Source organism: Nanorana parkeri, unplaced genomic scaffold (genome assembly GCF_000935625.1).
Source record: "Nanorana parkeri isolate BGI_ZX_2015 unplaced genomic scaffold, ASM93562v1 scaffold578, whole genome shotgun sequence".
Taxonomy (NCBI): Eukaryota; Metazoa; Chordata; class Amphibia; order Anura; family Dicroglossidae; genus Nanorana; species Nanorana parkeri.
Window position 1 is genome coordinate 407932 of NW_017306846.1, and position 21070 is coordinate 429001.

Consider the following 21070-nt stretch of genomic DNA (forward strand, 5'->3'; position numbering starts at 1 on the left):
AGACCAACCCAAGTCCTGTAGCACATTTATTCTTTTTAATTGTCTTTTTAGCTGGCTGGGAGGTGACACCATGGTGTTTCATAACTCAGTCAGATAAATTGGTGTCACTCTTCTGGCTGTGCTGTCTGGCATTTATCTGATTGTTTGGAGTTCAGCTTTAAAGCAGAACTCCAGCTAAACATGTTCTTAACCCTTGCAATAGGGCCACCCCCGCACTGCAACGGTTAAGTGCTCATTTTTGTCTAGGTGCTTAAAAAAAATTATACTCTCCCGATCCTCGGAGCCGGCTTGCTCTTAGATCGGTCCCTGGAGCCTCCTCTATCTGGATCGGAGACCAGCACCAGCCCTGGAACGACAGCTGAAAAATTAACCGTTTGATAAAGTTTTTTTTTTTTTAAATCATTTTGCATATATCTACTGCTTGCTAGTAGTAGATATATGCAAGACATGCTGAGGGTTTAATAACCCTTTAACCCTTGCAGTGGGGGGTAGCCCCACTGCAAGGGTTAAGAACACTTTTTTGCCCAGAGTTCTGCTTTAAAGACTGCTGATGGTACTATTGCAGGGGATTCCTGTAATTTAACTTCAGGTTGTGAACGGCCATTTAGAAAATCAGTGAGCCAATCACACAAGTAGGGAATTCAAAATCTGCGCCACATACATTTTTAATTCTGTGACTGTTATAATGTATATGTGTAAAATGTATGTATCTATTTTTACATGGAGTGGAGTCATTTATTTTATAATGATGTGGTTGGGGATGTAATGCAGTGCGCACCAACCAGATCCAGCCCCGGCACCTGTCCTTTGCTCTTCTGTAGTGTACTCTGTATATTGTGTATTATATTGTTGGCTCCGGTAGCCCTGACACTGCTGGAGGCTATGTTGGTTATAATTACAGTGCTTTGCTCAATTCTCTGCTTTGGTTCCACAGGAATACATCATACGAGTCCAGCGAGGGGTATCCATGGAAAACAGCTGGCAGGTAATTCATGTGCTGATTTCACCTTGTCAGCAGCATCTCCTGTATTATAAACACATCCATAGTCACAAGGTTATTATGGCTGGCAAATACACAGATCCATCATCTGCACTGTAATAATGACGTGCGTCACGCGGCTCAGCCTGTTCGAGCTGCCTCAGAGCTGCTCCTTCATTGCTGTGAAATTGCTAATCGGTGGAGATCAATAAGAATTGAACCTTGACGCATAACTCCTGTAATGAAGGTCTTCCTTCTTTCACAGTTTATAAGATGCAGACATTCATATTGTTGTTGGATGCTTACAGGGTTTAGCCAGCCCTCCTTGAAGTCCCTGCTGCTTAAAGGATCAGTCCAGCCAGAAATGATATTTTACCTATAAAAGGGGTAGTCTGGTTTGCTGCAAGCACTATTTTATCAGATCACACTGCACTGGAACTGAGGGCATTCCTATACGTCGCGTTCTGATGCAGGCAATCGCACTGTGGGTCTGCGCTGCCATTGATATAAATGGCACCGATCCACCCCCTCCCGCCCCAGAACACCGCTCAGCTTGACCTATGCGATCCAGTGCGTTCTGACCGCGAACTGCACGGAGACGCACTGGATACACAAGAGATCTAAGAAACTACAATACACAAGAGATACAAGAAACTACAATACACAAGAGATCTAAGAAACTACAATACACAAGAGATACAAGAAACTACAATACACAAGAGATCTAAGAAACTACAATACACAAGAGATACAAGAACCTATCACGTAGTTTAAAGTGTTTTTCCACGTTTTGCAGTCAAGTTTGAGAAGACCCCTTTATATGTTTGTGTTCTATACACACAGCATAATGAAAAATCTTACCTTTTAGATGTTTTGTTGCAGCAGGCAGCATGGCTGACTTCCTCAGGATCTCACTGTCCTTCTAGAAAGACTTAGGACTGACATTTAATTATTGCGTTTCTCTCATTAACTTCATTAACATAGAATGCAGAAGCCAGGGCTGTAATCCTTTAACCCAGGGATGGCCAAACTGCGGCCCTCCAGCTGTGGTGGAACTATGAATCCCATGAGGCTTTGCAAGATTTTCACAGCCACAGGCATGACTCCCGGGGGGAGCTGGAGGGCCATAGTTTGGCCATCCCTGCTTTAACCCATCAGAGTCCCTCCCAACATTACAATAGGGGTTCTCAATTACAATACTGTACCCATGTGGTTGCGGTGCAGTCCCATTGGCTGCAATGGTCACATTTAGCAAGCGGCCACACCTGCCAAATGCTACATGCTGTTGAAATGTGCTGTGACACAATGCATTGCAGCCGCGGTATGTATACAAGCCTGAGTGACCCTTATTTTAGCCTTTAGGGAGCCTCTGGCAGTAAAAACATGCATCGACTGCCTGTTTTTTCCCACCCTCCTGGTACCCATCTGAACGAGGCCTAAATGCCATTCAGTTAGGGTTTTATTGTACTTTTACAATACATTTATATATGGCAGGTGAATTGATAATGAAAATTGACTCAAATTTGATTTTTTTAAATTCTTTTTTGGTGAAACTCAGAAGTGCAGTTAACTGTCTTCTATAATATGGTTCGCTGTACCATCGGTGGCAGGTCTATATCATTAGCGTATGTTATGTATGTGTCACCCCACAACATTGTTTTTTTTAAATGCGTGCTGCATTTATACCTTTCAGATTGTTAGAAGATACAGTGACTTTGACACGCTCAACAATAACCTGCAGGTAAGTTTTTTTGCCTTGCTTTAATCATAAATAGTTTCTCTAGAAGAGTGAACATTTCCCCTGCCGGATGCAAAATGTGAAATACACAAATAAACTGGTGAATATCAGCACTGCTCATCTTGTATTCTCAGAAGATACTAGATGTTCTTTCCTTATCCATAAACAAAACATTTCAGGCCAGTGGAGTGATAAAAAAATCAGATGCAAAACTTTAGAAAAATATAAACTTAACAAAATACATAAAATAAATTACCCCAATGAATTCTAGTTCCTGGAAATTGAGGTTTTATGACTAAGTTTCAGTGTGGGCTGAGTAGCATTAGCAGATAACAGATTACAGTTTTACTTTCTGAATTTGTCTTAAGTGGTGACTTCCTAATACAAAATAGTTGAATTTAAACATTTTGGATACAGTAGGGAGGAGTTAAACCCCATCTTTTTTTTTTTTAATACCATCTGTGTACATTGCAATTTCCCTTTTAATTCTTGTCCTGGTGATGCAACAGAAAATAATGCCAAAATAAGGCTCCTTTCACATGGACGGTCTAATCGTGTCCACCTGTCAGTTTTTCAGACTGATCCAATCGGATGCCATGTGCTAGTCTATGGGCAGCTATATGTAAATGGCTGGGCACCAGTTTACACTCGGTTACCCCCTACTGTGACCAGGTTTGGGAAAACAAACGGATTAGAGACCATGTCTGTTTACATCCAATTCCCCATAGACTGACATGGGGTCCGGTCATTTCAGTTTTTTCCTCCATCGTAAGATGGAGGAAAAAACTGGACGGTCACAATGTGGACATCCGAACCGTATTTCTCCGATTAGGAGGGGATCCATGCACAGATCCTTTCCTGATCAGTCTGTGTGACACACTTGAGCTGCTTGAACATTTGTGCAGGTGTTTTTGCAAATGTTTCAGGCTTGTGTGTTTTGTTTTTTAAAGGAGAACTATGGTGTTAGGGCTTTTCCCCATAGTTCTCCTTAGGGTAACGGGAGGACACAAACTAGCGTCCTCCCGTCACCCTAAACTAAGTTTACCCTAAGTATACCCGTCACCCTTAAGCTGTAGCTCGCGGTATACTGAGACGCCGCAACTGAAGCAGATCCCGACAATTATGTCTGGATCCGCCCAGCTGCGTGAGTGACAGCTGGCTCTGTCTATCAGTGCTGGCGGATCGGAGCGGGGAGATGGGAATCCAGCCCCTCCCTGTCACGGCAGAGAGCCGTGACAGGATCAAGAAGTGAGCGAACGCCGGTATGTGTTCGCTCACTTCCCGATCTACTGAGCCGACCTGTGACACTCTCATTGTTACAGGTCGGCTAGAACTATGAGGATGAGTGAAAAGCACTCACCTCATAGTTCTCCTTTTTTACATGTTTTTATTTTTAGCCAATGCAGTTAGTTACTAGAGAAAACAAAATGCCTGAAATATGCACGTTATGCACTTTTTTGTATTTTTCACATGTTTTTCTTGCACTCCCATTACGCCAAAAATGCTTGACTGCTCCAAGCTCATGTCATTTTTTGAGCTTCAGTTGATTTTCTACAAGTGACAGAACTCTCAGGTGTACACACTGGCCATTTAAAACAATGGGATTCTCCCTCTTGAACGTTGTAGTGCTTAGGCGTTCAATCTACTGAACGCTCAGTTATGAATGGGGCCTTAGACAGTTGTGACCAGTACCAGTGTCCAGCACAAAAAAAGACAAAAAGAGACGCATAAAAAGACAAATAGTGAGGGTGAATCTCCTCAACTGGGGCAATAAAAACCTGACCGGGGTTCTAACTCTGACCTAGTCTATTTAAACCCAAAAAAACGTTTCGGCTTTATATACACTTTAGTTCTGGAGAAAATCTAGTGGCCATTCTAACAGCCATAGTAATAAATTTGTATTATACTATAGGTAGTATTCTTGGTTTTAAGAACTTTTTTCTCCAGGAAAAAGGGAACTTTTTGGAATAAGCGTAAGAATATTTTCATGATTTGGAATTGTTATGGGATCCCAGAATCTGAAAACCTAGGGGCACACCTTGTGTGTGTTTTTTAAAGATCCCATTTGACCTGCAACACCCATTGCAGGTGATGGTTTATGTAGAAGTAGCTGAAGGATCTAGGTTTGCCCCATGGATATTTTTGGCTGAGCTTTCCAGTGGGGGGTTAGTGCATGTTACCTGTGCTGTGCATCCTGACATTGTTACGGTGACTTGCTGTGTCTGCAATTCTCCCAAGACATTGAGCAAAATGTGCACATATTCTAGGGGGAACGCTGGTTGCATAGTAGCCACTTCAAAATAGCCTTATTTATAATACATTGCTTTTCAGTAGGGCAGTTGTCTACAAGGGGCTAAAGAAATCTAATTGAGTCAAAAATGTTTTTACAGTTTCAAGTAACAGTTTAAATCTCTAATTATAACCTATTAACGTTAATTGATGCTCATTTTTGTGGCCAGGAATGCAGCAATGGACGCACCCTAAACCAATTTTTGGTGAGGTCTTTGGGATTGATTTACTGAAGGCAGATAGTCTGTTCACTTTGCAGGGAATTGTCCCCTTAGCTTAGTTGTGGTGAAAATTCTCTTTGCAAAGAAAAATCCGATTGCAAGCAAGAAAAATAAAAAAAAAAACAGTATTTTTGCTTACACACAATTGGATGATGGAAGTCAGCAGAGCTTCCCCACATTCACTAAGTTAAAGGAGAACTATTGGGATAGTAAAATGTACTCTTTCCAGCATGTGACACTGGAGGTGTCACATGCTGACTCTAGAGATTGAGATGAACAATCACGAACTGCTGATCATTCAGCTCACGGTCTTCTCCCTGCAGAGAGTAGTGACTGTCAGTCATCCCCCCTCCCCTCTCTGGGCACTGTTTCTCAGTGCTCATTGGAGGGACAGATGGGAGGGGGTTGCACAGCTGGCTCTGGCTCTAGAGAGCCAGAGCCAGCTGTCAATCGGGCAGCAATCAGTCCCCAAAAGAGGACTAAAGGCAAAAAAAGGTTTCCTTTTAGTTTTCCTTTTAAGGGAAAATGCCCTTGCAAAGTGAACTTTGTGTCTGATTCCACTGGGTTGTGCACATAGACCTTAGATACTGAAGCATGTTGAGCTTTGACCTCACATTCCTCTTGGCTTTCAGTCCCCCCCTCCCCATTCCACATGTTATGGTGATAAGGTAAAGAGGAGGAATTCTGTAGTCCTTACACACTTTCTTTTCTAGCGTAACAACACTGCTCCTCCATAAATAGAGTGTAGTGAGTGAGCATTGCCACCTTAGAACAGGAAGTCTGTTACTAGCAGTTAAAAAGAATGTAGAAAGAGAACTAATCCAGCCACCACAGCTAAGGACTGGTAAGTTGGTTGTCAATTTTAATTGGATTTCCCCTCAAAGCGCACCTTTCCTCCCCAAACACACAAACCCTCCTGTACATGCAGCTGCTGATATGCTAAACGAAAGCATAAACTATCAACTTGCATCATTTTTCCTGATTTTCGGTGATGTAGCCAGGGCTGCCCCCTGGAAAGGCTACATCACCAGCGCCTTTCAGGGAACTCTGGTAGGTAAACTGCAAGATCTGTGTAAAATGAATAGGCTTTTTTTCTGAGATCTTGTCAAATTTTGCAAAATATGGTGAGATCTCAGAAAAAAAGCCAGTTTTTGCACACAGATCAGTCATTGACATTGGTTGGCTAGAAGAGAGTAAGGAAGATGCCAGCCACTGCTAATTTTTAGACCTATGCGGGAAGGATGGGTGCATTTCAGGGCATCAATAATATGTATAGATAATTGGATTTTCTATATGGAGGCTAGCAATTGGCACAGGACATGAACAAAGTAGGTTTGGCCACTCGGCTAAGCTTGCTTCTCTGACCTGTAGATTGGGATATAGCTGTAGTCACTTTTCAGTATCATGAGTTATATGAACAATCATTAATTTTATGGAACATTTAAATGAGACAGACATGCTAGTATGTTCGTTGGCTCCTGTCAAAGTTGGCCCTAGTACGTGTATGGGTGTACATGAGGTAAGGGACCTTACATTGTACGCTCCTTGAGTGCATGATTGATGTGAATGTACAATATGTAAAGCATGGCGTAAATTGTGGACACTATAATAATACCTGTAATAAAATAAAATAAATGTGTTCGGCACAATGTATAAAAAAGCAAAGGCTCAGAAAATGCCCTTCTGCATGAACCCTGCATTCAGTCTTTGCTTTGCCAAATGGGCACTTATAAGTGCGGATAAATCTACAGCTATTTAAAATCAAATAAATATGATGAGCGATGTAATAATACTCCGTAGATTTATGGAACCTTTAGAGGAGACACTAGTTATTAGTTCTGCGCTGTCATCACAATTGAGAAGGTGAGGGCACTGGAAAATGCTTCAGTGAGCGAGCCGCACGTTCTCCCCCTGCGGATGACCATTTCATTTTCCCTTGTCCTCGTTTCAGGTGTAATTGGATTTTCAGCCGCTTGTCAGATCTGATAATCTCCATTGCTCGCATCTAGCATGTAAACGGGCAGTAATTCCTGCTTTTTAACGCAGGCCACGCTTCATATCCTCTTCATTACCGTGCCCTGTATCTCGCACTTCTTTCTTTGGCTTGCTCCTGGGCTGTGCTTAATGCACGCAAATTGGATTTTGGGACAGATGGTAGAACACAACTACAAAAAGAAAATGTGCATTTTATAATGACGCAAGTTCAGAATACAAAGTCGTTTTATGTCAGATGGGCCATTTATTTTAAGGTCTGTTCCGATTTATAGGATCTTTCAGCCAACAGATGTAGGTCCTTCTTTAGCTTATCTGGCTGCAAGGTGTGTTTTAGTTATTATTACTATACAGGATTTATATAGCGCTAACAATTTGCGCAGCGCTTTACAATAAGGAAGGCATTACAGTTACAATACAGATCAAAACAAGATGGTAAGAAGGGACCTGCCCATGAGAGCTTATAATCTAAAAGATCTAAAAGGGAGGGGCAAGTTATACTAATGATGGTAGCTGTGTAAGGTATTGAGTTGTTTGAGAAAGTGATAGTTCAGTGATTGGTTTGAGGTGGGATAGGCTGAAGAGATGAGTCTTCAGGGATCACCTAAAAGCAAACCGAGTTGGAGATAGTCGTACAGGTTGGAGTAGGGAGTTCCAGAGGATGGGAGAGACTCTAGAGAAGTCCTAGAGGCAAACATGGGAGGAGTTGATGAGGGAGCTAGGGAGCAGGAGGTCTTTGGAGGAGCAGAAAGGACAGTTAGGGTGATGATTTGAAATGAGGGTGGAGATATGGCCAGGGGTAGAGTTGTAGATGGATTTGTAAGTGGTTGTTAACATTTTTAATTTTATTCATTGGGGCGATTGGAAGCCAGTGCAGGGATTGGCAGAGAGGGGTGGCAGACACTGAGCAGTTGGTTAGGTGGATGAGTCTAGGAGCAGCATTCATGAAGCCTGTTTGGAGGTCGGCCAATGAGGAGGGAGTTATAATAGTTGAGAGATAACAAGGGAGTGGATGAGTAGCTTTGTGGTTTTATTGGTGAGGAAGGAGCCTATTTTGGAGATATTACGAAGGTGAAGGCGGCAGGATTTGGATAGTGATTGGATGTGGGGAAAAAAGGTGAGAGTCAAGGATCACGCCTAACACCTTGGCATTTGGGGAGGGGAGGGATAGTTGTGTTATTAAGCCCAATTCAAAATTTGGGGAAAGGCGGGGGGGTGTTATGAACTACAAGTAGAAGAATGCCTTCTTATGAAGTATGCAGTGCTTTGAAATCGTAATGTTTTAGGAAAAGCAGACAAAAAGGAAAAAGCCTATGGGCAGTGGTGACCGATTCCAGGATTTAAATGGGTTTGTAACAAAACCAAACAGTTGTAATCCAGTGTAGCAATTCAATTATCTGCCCACACATCCATATGATTTTTTCCCCCAGGGTTATCAAAAGCGTCTTTTATTCATGTTACGTGATAGATCGTCAGTCACAAGTTCTAGTAGTGAAGGAATCTAGAAACTGTAAAAATGACAGCTGACATTTAACTTTTTTTGGGCTGTTCTTGTTTCCTTGTTAAGAGAACAAGTCACGCCTGAACTTAGGAGCGAATCTGAATATTCAGTCATCATTTATCATTAATGTGCCGGCTTTCCTATAAACAGCTTACCTTTTCTCTCCTACTTGGCTTAAAGGGGAACTCCCCCTGCTTTTTTTTCCTGTTTCACCTTACCTGTTATGCTGTGAATCCAGCTTTGTCTTGCTGTGACCAACCAATCCACAACCTTTGTTCCATGCCACCATCTTCGTTTTTTGCTTCATCGAAACCAGCTGTCTCTTCTGGGTCCTGAAGCCGGCCCCAAAGATACCCGGGCAGGTCTGTGAGTCCCTGTGGAGGTTGCAGGGCCAGACAAAAAACAATAAATTAGCATTTTAGATCACACTAAGATAGCAGGGAGATAAAGTTGATCTGGGGTAGTGAAGGTCCGCTTTATCTTATTGTGTCTGAAGATGACCCTAGGAGCTGGGATTTAACGGGTAAAAAGGTCAACCAAAGTCTAACATTTGGCAATGCTGAATGCAAATCTAGTGGTATTCCTTATGCCTTTACTTGTTCATTCCTGGTTTGCAGGCTTGTGTCTCTCTATAGTCTAAAGTGCAGACAAGCCATATCTGCAAAATTGCTTCTTGTCCATAGATATAATACTGTCAACCTTCCGAGTAGTATCGTTGCTCTGTTTATACAGACCACACTTTGAGTCATACGGGAGAACGTGTTTTTGCTGTTGCTGCCTTTTGGTGTTACAAATTGTTTGGCAAACTCTGTTCAATGGATCTGGAATCTTTTAGCTTAGTGACCTTTACTTGCAAACAATGCAATGCTTATACTTTGTATTTTTATGTCTTTCCAGATCTCAGGTCTAAGTCTACCTCTTCCTCCCAAGAAACTCATTGGAAACATGGACCGTGAATTTATTGCTGAGCGACAGAAAGGGCTCCAAAACTATCTGAACTTTATCACCTCCAATCATATATTGAGTAATTGTGAAGTTGTAAAGAAGTTCCTTGACCCGAATAACTATTCAGCAAATTACACAGGTAGGTCACAAGACTGATGTTTTATGGTGCCTTTCACTGAGTCAGACTTTGGTATGATCCAGGTGATGCAGTCATGTGACGGTCTGATTGTGTATGATAGTCTCGCCAAATCTACAGATCTGCATTGGCTTCAGGAATACCATGTAGAGGGGTTTGAAACTGTTGGGCAGTTGAGGGGAAGTCTCTGACCAGCCATAATCGGACATGCTGGGCTCAAGCTGTCTGCCCAATGCGGCTGAATTAAAATGAACGAAAGCCCTTAGTTAGGATCATAAAAATGTGCTGGAACTCCCAACCTTGATCTTTTCTATAGTTGGTAAAGGGAGCTTGAATGAATCTGTCAAAGCATGGAATCTTAGAATCTGTTAAAAAATTTAACATTCCCTTAAGTAGCTGCTGGTGAAAGTGGCAAGGCTCTTTACTAGTTCGAACATGGAAGCCAAACCTGAAATGTTTAAAGGGGCCCTTCACCCTCTGCACCCACTTTTTCTCATTCCACTGCTATTCCCCTCCACCCTAACAAGCCAATATTTATTTTTTACCAAATGCTTTTCACAATTCCTGTATTCTCACTTAGGCAATAATTACATATGTGCCCCCCTAGCCCCCAGGGATACTTACGTCATGCATCCTAGGAGGCATTGGGGTACTCTAAAGTGCATGCACTGTGATGTGTTATCAGGAAGCAAAAATGTAAAGGGGCTAATGGGAAGGGAATGAAGTTCCTCCTTAAGGTGCCCATACAAGTAATTATCTTTGACGCTATTGTTGACCTAATTTGCCAATATTTAGGCTGCGAATGATTATGTCCTTTTTTCAAGGCTGACTGATAATTGAAGGCTGGTTTATGTGGCCTTATGATGGATACATCGGCATGAATCTGAAGACCTAAGATAACACTATTGTTTTCTTTACTGCATGAATGCTGAATGATAAGATAGGCCAGGTTTGGCACCCTTGCTCAGTTGTCAGGTGGCCCGATCTGCTTTTGATAAATGCTAGGCGTGTGTAGCCTGTAAGTTGATTACATAGCTGCCTTGCTTGAGGACTACATCTCCTGGCAGGCTTTAATGTGACACCATGTAGTGGAATGGCTGTGAATGGTGCATTGGGAGTTGACTTGAGTGGTGGCAGAACAGGAGGTATCATATGTAGGTAGCGCTATCAGGTGAGGGGGGTTTGGATAACAGACAACATAAAGGTTATACATATGGGTGATTACACGGCACAGGCTTCTACTGATCCTGGCCCTGCTTTCTGTAAGACCCCATTCACAGTGAGTGATTTGTTTGGCGTTTTCCGTTCAAAAATCGCTCAAATATGAAGCTCAATGTAGCTCTTCCAATGCATTTCAATGGAGATGTTCACATCTTGCAGCTCATTGTCACCTGTAGGTTGTAGCTGAAGCTTGTAGCTCAAACATGAGCTATTTTTTGGTGGATTTCGCATTACTTGGCCCCAATAGACTTCAATGGTGTAGCTCAATGTCGCTCATTATCGGTGTTTTTTGCACAACATCGTAGCAAGTGTCACTTTTGCCCAGAAATTACACTCTCCACAGAAGCAGGAAACAGGAAGAGGAAATATGTCACATCAAAGACCACTTTTGATTGGATATAGCCCAATGTAGCAGCTACAGAGTCACTGCAGTAAAATGCCAAAAGAAGCGCTACGTACGCAACTAAATAAGCACTGTAGCTCAAAGATGCTCAGTGTAGCTCAATGTCGCTCTGGTCAAATCAGCTCATCTTGTTGAAGCTCAGTGTGAATGGGGTCTAAGATAGGTATTAGACTTGTCTGGCACTCCTTTGAGGCATATAGGGAAGAGCAATCTGGTGGCTTAGAGAATATAACCTTAAAAACTGTTACGGCATAGATAAAGACCGCAATTATCCATAGAAGCTGATTTGTAAAAGACCCTGAAGTTTAAGTATGTACGTTCGTGACTATTGTGAATATAGTTTTTATAGTCTTGTCATCGTACTGTTTTTGTTTTATGGATTCAAGTCACCGGTGTATCAGCTGCTGTGTGTTTAGCATGTTTGGCATACAATAGACAAATGAAAGCCAGCCGTAGCAGCTGCCTCTGATGTCTACACAATCTCTGCGAGGAGATGAAATACCTTGTTTTTATTAACACATGTTCTTTAAGGGTTCACATATTGCACAGAACTGTGCAAAGGCCCAACGCTTTGCTATAACACCAGAGCTGAAAACAAATCGAGAGAAATGAGATGTATAGACAGCTTAAAGAACAAATGAACTCTGCAAGCTGTGCCTCCAAAAGGGCCTCAAAAGGCAGGCAGCGGGCAAAGGACTAGTCACCAGTACTGTCTGTGGTCTTCCTACAGCTGATATGCTCCACCAATGACCTACCATACGATGGTCTGCTCTCTCTTTGTGGAGCTGGCCATCTTGGTAGAGACAGGGCTTCGTTTCCTACATGTCAGAGGCTCCAGCAAGGAGACCAGTAAACAGCACAGTAGTGGCATTCTCAGATGTCACTCTAAATCTCTTGAGACTAGCATTTAGAGGCAACAGAGCCTTAGATCTTACACTGTAGATATCTTGAGCTGTAGGAGTGCTTAGGCACTCTCTCATACCAGGAAGTACACTGTTATTTCTCAAGAGGAATCAAGATAAAAGGTACATTTTTCAGGGTTCTGTTTCTGAACAATTCATATTTCGAAATATTCTCTAATGTTTTACTCTTCTTTTTGGTTCAAGCCCACTTTAAGTTGACCCGGATGTGCATTTTTCAAAAATAGCTTGTTAATACTACATCTAGTATAACTTAAAGGTTTGGTTCACCCAGGCTAATATTTCGGTTTTTGATATTTGTTGGAGAGTTAAAGCACCTAAAAAATTCTAAACCTCTCACAGACTCTGCCGGTAGGATCTCTAATCTCGAGTCCCTGTGCCTGCATACCGGCAGCTTCTACAAGGTTGTCCTACTGCTAGGATTTTTAATGCCCCCACTGAAGCTGTTTCATTATAGTTGTGGCTACGATGGGGGAAGAGTTAGAATGTCTCTCAGAATTTAAACAGCAATACCTCAAATAGGCATTGCTACCCAGTACTAAGAGACCCAAGGAGTATGTCATAGGATTCTTGCCTCTATAGTAGAGATGTATGAAGCCACTGGGTGACTCTTCCCATGAGACTCCACCTAGTCTGTTTCACAGACTCCTTATGTGATTGGAAGGGTGTTAGACTGCTAAAGATGCTTTTTAGCACACCTAGGAGGTCAGAAAGTGCCCAAAATTGAAATCGGGAGCATCCCTTGGAATTCTCTAGACTGGGGAAGACATTTTACTAGGAACATAGTATGCATTTATTATACGTCACAAGTAATAGGTTGCCATGAATTAGGAATATTCTTAAAAATGATACCTGATAATAAATGATCTCTGTTATATTTGCACAGAAATTGCTTTGCAGCAAGTGTCCATGTTCTTCCGATCAGAGCCCACATACGAGGTGATGGAGCCCCTTAAAGACATAGGTGAGGTTATGGTTAAGAATCACCATTGTCAGTTATTTCTTGTGGCACTGGTGTTCGTGAATCCCATCTTATGTTGTTTTCCCATAGGCTGGAGATTACGGAAAAGGTATTTCCTAATGAGATGTAAAAATCAGCCGAAAGACCATCTTGTCTTAAGCTGGGTAAGTGGATTAACTGTCTGTCCTATGATATTTCCTTTTAAAGGTGCACTTCAGGCAAAATTAAAAATGAAAGCTTGAGATCATAGCCTACCTGCTGAGTGATTTTTTTTATTTTTTTTTTATATACAAGACATTTATTGGGTGTCTGCTATTTTCCATGAGGAATTCTTGACAAAAATATACATTTTAGGGTACTGCTTAGGCACAAATAACATTTCTAAATGTTTTCTATGGCAAATCTATACTTTTTCAATTGAGGTTCCTTTTTAGTGGTACTGAGAAAAAGTGGACAGAGGTAAATATATTTGCACAGTATTAAAAATAGTAAAGAATGGGAGGTGAGGTAGGGAATGAAAATGAGGGCAGGAGGTGATTAGGAGAGTAGGAGGCGGGGTAATGTGCAAAAGAATCAGAAAATCAGGATAAGGAGAAAAGAGGAAAAAAGGGAGAGGAGAAGCACATTGACAAATCCTTTTCGCATGAGTAACTCCATTTTCATCCAATACTTCAGCAGTCTATCTCATTACCTTTATGTGATGATCCTGGAACGTGCCCGCTGGTGATGCTGGAACACCATCCTTGCTGCCTCCCACACACCAAAGCTTAATGGAAAAAATGCCAGTACTAAGACATTTCTAAAATCCACCAGACAGATTCAAACCTACCTTGAAGGTGCGAATATGACAAGTGATGCAAAACTCTGACAAAGATGAAGTCACACAGCGTATGCTATAAGAAGTATACTCCTAATGACCCTCTATGGAGCTGGATGTTCTTATTCTGCAGGGGGATTACAATTTCTTTCACTTTAGGGCAGGAAGTGTGTTTGGACTACAGAAAACTTCCACCTCTCCTAATCTCTATAACATAGGTGTTCTGTAGTTAACAGAGCCTGATAACAATGTCTGAGGCTTCAGTGCAGCATTGTCAGACCACTACATGAGTTTGAGCTCATTGGACTTTTGGCAGAAACAGATTTTTTTTTTAATGGATAGAACAATACCCTTTCAATCGTAAATCTAACCAACCAAAAGGGAGCAATTAAGACAAGTTCATTGTTAGGGTTTAAAAATCTGTCCTGTCCAAAATTAATATCTAGCAGGAACTTCAGTAGTTCTGGATTCCCAAAGCTCGAAACTTGGCACAGCAGAAATGGAGAGTGCAACAAGGAAGGGGGACACATGTCATTGTCTGAATGGAGAGTGCAAAAAGGTAGAGGCATACAGGTCATTGTCTGAATGGAGAGTACAACAAGGAAGGGGGACACATGTCATTGTCTGAATGGAGAGTGCAACAAGGTAGAACGATACAGGTCATTGTCTGAATGGAGAGTTCAACAAGGAAGGGGGACACATGTCATTGTCTGAATGGAGAGTGCAACAAGGTAGAGGCATACAGGTCATTGTCTGAATGGAGAGTACAACAAGGAAGGGGGACACATGTCATTGTCTGAATGGAGAGTGCAACAAGGTAGAGGTATACAGGTCATTGTCTGAATGGAGAGTTCAACAAGGAAGGGGGACACATGTCATTGTCTGAATGGAGAGTACAACAAGGAAGGGAGACACATGTCATTGTTTGAATGGAGAATGCAACAAGAAAGGGAGACGCATGTCATTGTCTGAATGGAGAGTACAACAAGGAAGGGAGACGCATGTCATTGTCTGAATGGAGAGTGCAACAAGGTAGAGGGATACATGTCATTGTCTGAATGGAGAGTACAACAAGGAAGGAGGGTACATGTCATTGTCTGAATTGGGAGTGCAACAAGGTAGGGGGACACATGTCATTGTCTGTATGGAGAGTGCAACAAGGAAGGGGTGACACATGTCATTAACTGAATATGAAAACATTGATGTTGCTTCCTTCTCTCTGGCAGGCTGATCTGGGTCCTGACAAATTTTTACAAGATAAAGATTTTCAGTGTGCGATAAAACTCCTGCCATCGTGGTCTGTGAGTATACATAACTTTCCATACCTATCACTGAATTTATTTTGTAGTTTGCAGAATAAGTTTTCATAATTTGCATTCTGTCCCAATGTTAATCCAGTGCTTAAGTTATATCACAATATAAGAAAGCTGCTGAAAGATATAAATCTGTATCGAGCAGCTCCCGGGGAGGACAGGTGCTGCGTGTGATTATTACGCAGCCCCCGTCCTTCTCTATGGGAGTGTGCGGCCCTACGCCGCCCTACCCTCACCCGCACGTCCGGTCGGGTGGTCCGTACTTGTACACTGACAGGATGGATCCTGCCTGCATCCGAGGCAGGAAACACGCACCTGTACGGACCTGCACTTGGGGTGAGCGTAGGGGGGCTTACGACCGCAAACTCTCATAGAGAAGGGCAGGGGCTGCATACTAATCACACGCAGCACCTGTCTTTCCCAGGAGGGGCCCGATACGGCCATGCACGCAGCACGGAGCTGTATGTGCTAGCCTTTTCTAGTGTGAATGAGGGCTAAGTCTCTTCTGCCAAAATCTTCTACCTGTCTATCAGCGTTTTTCTTTTTTTTTTCCTGTGCACTGACCTATGCATGCTGAGACAAAGTAACTCCCGTGAGCATGTGCGAGTGTTGCATAATGCGGCCCGGCCAATCAAAAGGCCATAGACCCCGAACCTGAAAGTAGTCCAGGAGAAGGTGGGAGCGACAGAGGGGAGAGCAGTACTAACACATTATGGCACCTCCGGATGCCTTTTAAAAAAATAAATAAAACCCAAAACACTTTACTTCCACTGCCATTAAGAATGTGAACAACCACAGGTCTCTATGACTTGACACTGTTATGTGCTCTTAGGAGCTGGGGGACAGACCACATGTGAGGTGTAACATTGAGCAAGGCAGCAGTCAGACTTCAAGTGACTTCCAACTCTTCTCTTGAGTCAAACTCAAAGCAAGTAATGCTAGATAGGGGGAGCAAGTATCAAGGTTGCAAATTTCACTCAGCCCAACGTGTTCTCTTTAAGCAGGGATGCTGATTGCATTATTTGGTATACAGATAGGAACAGGAACAAGAGCCTGCATATCTGTATATGAAATTCTATTAGTGCAATATTAGAAGCATGCCAAATCTGAAATTAAATCAAGCCAATGAGAATGCAAATTAGTAGAAGAAGCAGAGAAAACCTTTTCTTAAACATTTGCATAATGGGTAAAGCTTTATGTAAGATGCTTAGAATATCAAAGGTGACAGGTTGTCCAAGATTTGTAACATTTATATAATCCTCGCATTGCCTTCAAAGCTGACGGGCAGACCCAGCAGAAAAATGTTAAGAAGCTCAGTATTAGGCATTGAGCTAGACAATTCTAGGTCATCTATATTCCAAGGCCGCCATTCCGAGGAGATCTATGTCATATAACAGGCAAATAGAGCAGACGACACTTGGCTGTCACTGTACGCAGCCTTTCCGATTTCCATGACTGCATTCTCCCGGCTGTGTGCGCCAGAGCTGCTTATACTTACTGGCTGTTCTCCGGGCACAAATGAATATGTAAAACCTACCTCATAAAAGCAGCTGTAAAAACAAAATGTGGGCGGACGTCTGAGAAAAAAAATGCAGGCACGATGTGAACTGGCACTGTTTGTGCCAGTTTATATACTGGGCCTGTAAAGCACTAGATGAGGTGCGGTCATTACAGCGTTCACTTGTATCTATAGCTATGGCATGGTTAAGTGTACCTGTTACCTTTAAAGTGGACCTGTCTGCCTGTTTTAAACATTTTATCAAATTGTTGGTGCTAAGTGATGGCTGCTGTTACCTTAGTGAGAAAAGCCTCCTCTTTGCCACTCTGTGATCTTGCTTTGACTTCATTGCTAAGGGATCAACATCTCTAATTTTTAACCAAGCCCCCCCCAATCTACCTGTTTAATGGGGTTTCTTACTGGACACCTAGGCACAATGGTTGGTCATGGGATGGTGGGTGGGAAGGGTGTAGCTCCAGGGTCACAGTTTGCTGAGAATATTTGATTTGGATGAACGGTATCTGAATTTTTACTCTTCTTTGCAGCATCCGTATATATACCGAGTGACGTTTGCCACTGCTAACGAGTCATCTGCACTTGTGATTAGACCATTCAATGAAAAAGGGACTCTGAAGGATCTGATCTATAAGGTAATTCCTACAGGACCTGACTGCTGGGGGAGTCAACAGCTTTAAAGCCCCCCTAAAAAAGAGTTTTTATTGGTGTCTTTGTGAGGCCATAAAAAGTAAAGAGGGGAATGTGTTTTTTATTTTTTGGACTGGAAGACACTGACGGCAATGTGATGCTTAGAATCTCTACAAAATATTTTCCAGTGTCTCTCTCTCCATTCAAGAGGTTTATTATCACTACCTGTCCCTCTGACACCCTTCCATTGGAAGGAATGTGCGGAGATATAACAGATCTAACCTTTCCCCAAACCATCCAAAACATAAACTAACAAAATTAGTTGTTGGAGTTGAGATTTAAAGAGACTCTGTCGCATCATAAAAATATTTCAGCAAAGGACATACTTGAAAAGAAAAGACTGATTTAATTGGCTATCCTGCCTTCCCATGGCAGCGGACTTAGGGGGACCATGTCTCTGCAATGGAGCAGCATTTAGCAGGTGACAGAAGTGGTAAGTATTCAGTTCCTTCTTTCTAGGTAATTGTTGAAACATTTCCATGATGTGACAGAGCCTCTTTAACTGTAGTATTGTTCATTAATATGGCCATACACAGGACAAATGTTCAGGCAATTTGATGAAAATGTAATATCTAAATGATAAGTAAATGAATGATTATAGTGATCGCTATTGTCTGATATGAATTTATGGTTATCAGTCCTCGTTTCCACTCATATATATACTTTGCAGTATATCTTTTAGATTGTAATTGTCCTGAACTCCAAGTTTGCAAAAAAACAAAACCTGTCTGCAGATAATAATGCCTCATGCAGCTTGAAAATCTTTTCAACCAGATCTTCCATTTCTGATGGTCATCATTTGATCCTTTTTCTCTGTACAATGTTCATACAATACCCAGTCTACCAGATTTGTGTGTCTTGTGAAAAGTCAGCCTTTGTATGACCAGTACTCCATTCCATTCTGCTCCAAGGTTGCTAATACTCTCCTCCAGTCATTCATGTCTTTGTCAGTGTACATTTCATTTGGCCATATTTTTGAAGGTGTTTGATATAAGCACAGCACTGGAAGGAACATTTAATCTGGTTGTTGTCATACATTACAGACTGGTACTTATTAGGCATTGTGACATAAAAGGGTGACTTTTATAGATGACATATGTTCCGCTCCCCCTCCATTACATGTAGTAGCCAACTGTATTCTTTATTTGTACATCATGCTTTATTTTTGGGTTTTCTTCTTTCTATATCAATTAACTCCTGTGTTTCCATCTTTTAGGCCAAACCTAAAGATCCCTTTCTGAAGAAATATTGTAATCCAAGGAAAATCCAGGGACTTGAGCTCCAGCAAATCAAAACCTTTGGGCGACAGATACTAGAGGTAGATTTATATGTTGGATTAAACCTTGCTTACTTCAGGCAATGACAGGCTAAACAAGCAATACAATATCTCTAATCTGGACAAAAAGTACCAACAGAGTGATAAATGGATGTGCAAAATTTTAAAAACCTGTATTAAATATGACATATTTAGAAGGAGTTTGAGAGTACACGGCAGTGATTTCAAATATTAGGAATAAAAATGAAGCGCAATAAAATATTATTGTAGATGAAAGAGCCTGTGTGCTAAAATAAAACAGACTCTGGAGCTGGGATAATGCACAAAGCGCGGCCTTCTTTGCAAAGGTCATGGCACAAGAGGGGTGAGTATGCAAAGGATTAGATTTACATTTTGCAAGCATAGTGTGAGGATTTGTGTTATGGTCAGGGTTACAGGGAGGGTTAGTCTTGGGGATACAGGGAGGGTTAGACTTGGGGATACAGGGAGGGTTAGTCTTGGGGATACAGGGAGGGTTAGTCTTGGGGATACAGGGAGGGTTAGTCTTGGGGATACAGGGAGGGTTAGTCTTGGGGATACAGGGAGGGTTAGTCTTGGGGATACAGGGAGGGTTAGTCTTGGGGATACAGGGAAGGTTAGTCTTGGGGATACAGGGAGGGGTTAGTCTTTGGGATACAGGGAGGGGTTAGTCTTGGGGATACAGGGAGGGTTAGTGTTATGAGGGTTACAGGGAGGGTTAAGGTTACAGGGAGGGTTAGTGTTAAGGTTACAGCGAGGGTTAGTATTTTGGTTAGGGTTTCATGGAGAGTTAGCGTTACAGAGAGGGTTAGTGCTAGTAAAAGGGAGGGTTAGTGTTAGGGCTACATCGATGGTTAGTGTTACATGGAGGGTTACAGAGAGAGTTGGTGTTAGGTTTGGGGGTTACATGGAGGTTTAGTGGGAAGATTATGGTTAAGATGACAGTTACAGGGAGATGTAGGGGGGAGTATAAGGCCTGGTTCACACCTGAATGTTTTGTAGCGCGTTCAACGCTCAAACATCTAAATCCCATTGTTTTCAATGGGTCTGGTTCACACCTTGCCGTATTTCCGCCCATCCGAACGCGATACAAAACGGCCTACATGTACTTCTTTGGGGCGTTTTGGTCTTGCGTTTCCATTGGGATACAGCCAAGTAGCCCACGGAAACGCGCGTTTGTCGTGCGACGCGAACCGCGCGACAAACGCGCATATTCAATACGCCTAGGTGTGAACCCAGCCTAATTGTTTCAGGTTACAGCGAAGATTTGTGCTAGGGTTGATACAGGAAGAGTTATTATTTAATGGCTGGGGTTACAGAGAACGTTTTTGCTATGGTTGGGATTGCAGGGAGGGTAATTAGTAGTTTAAGGGCGGATTAGTGCTAGGGTTACCAAGGTGTCTGGCTGCTCCCTGTGAAGCTTCCAACTCCTGAAGCAGTGTGTGGAAGAGTGGCTGCACAATATCTATGAAAGCAGTGAATTGCAATGTTCCGCAGAGGCAGAGAAAACTGCCTGTTCCCCGCTGTCATTTACAGTGCGGGACACCCTGGTAGGCCAGGAGCTGGGAGGGAGCAGTGCAGTTGTCCTGAAGTGTGAGAAGTTGAAGAAGACTACAGGGCTATTACTGACAAAAGGCATAATGAATCGCTATTCTGGAACACCATCATGAAGTACTAATTATAAACATTTTATTTATGTGAGCAGCCTGAATAGTGTTTTTGGTTGACAGTTTAACTTAAAGTAGAATGTACTTGGACAACATTGCCATTCCTCACCATTGTACTGATCGCCTCCAGGTACTAAAGTTCTTACATGATCGGGGCTTCCCATATGGACATCTCCATGCATCTAATGTTATGCTGGAAGGAGAGAACTGTCGACTGATGGACCTGGAGAATTCTTTGCTCGGACTGCCGTCATTTTACAGACCGCACTTCTCACAGTTCAGAAAAATCAATGTAAGTTGAATACTAATTTGGGTTTAACCCCTTCATGACTGAGGCCTTTTTTTCATTTTTTGTACCCATGTTGTATTCCACATTTTAGGCCTGAAAATTACTTAAAACCCCCCAACATTATATATTTTCTGAATGCCAAGACCCTATAGAATAAAATGGTGGTAGTTGCAAATTTTTA

The 21070-nt window shown here is 42.3% G+C and overlaps 1 protein-coding gene across 2 annotated transcripts in view; it reads left to right on the plus strand.

The window, feature by feature from the left end:
- Positions 1-21070, plus strand: part of PXK (PX domain containing serine/threonine kinase like) — a 74989-nt gene that overhangs the window by 28703 nt on the left and 25216 nt on the right. For both annotated transcript variants that reach the window (XM_018562464.1, XM_018562465.1), the window contains exons 2-10: positions 935-985; positions 2673-2720; positions 9618-9804; positions 13232-13309; positions 13397-13470; positions 15350-15424; positions 17480-17584; positions 18856-18957; positions 20731-20892. In XM_018562464.1, coding sequence (XP_018417966.1) covers positions 935-985; positions 2673-2720; positions 9618-9804; positions 13232-13309; positions 13397-13470; positions 15350-15424; positions 17480-17584; positions 18856-18957; positions 20731-20892 — 882 coding nt within the window. The remainder of the gene's footprint in view (positions 1-934; positions 986-2672; positions 2721-9617; positions 9805-13231; positions 13310-13396; positions 13471-15349; positions 15425-17479; positions 17585-18855; positions 18958-20730; positions 20893-21070) is intronic.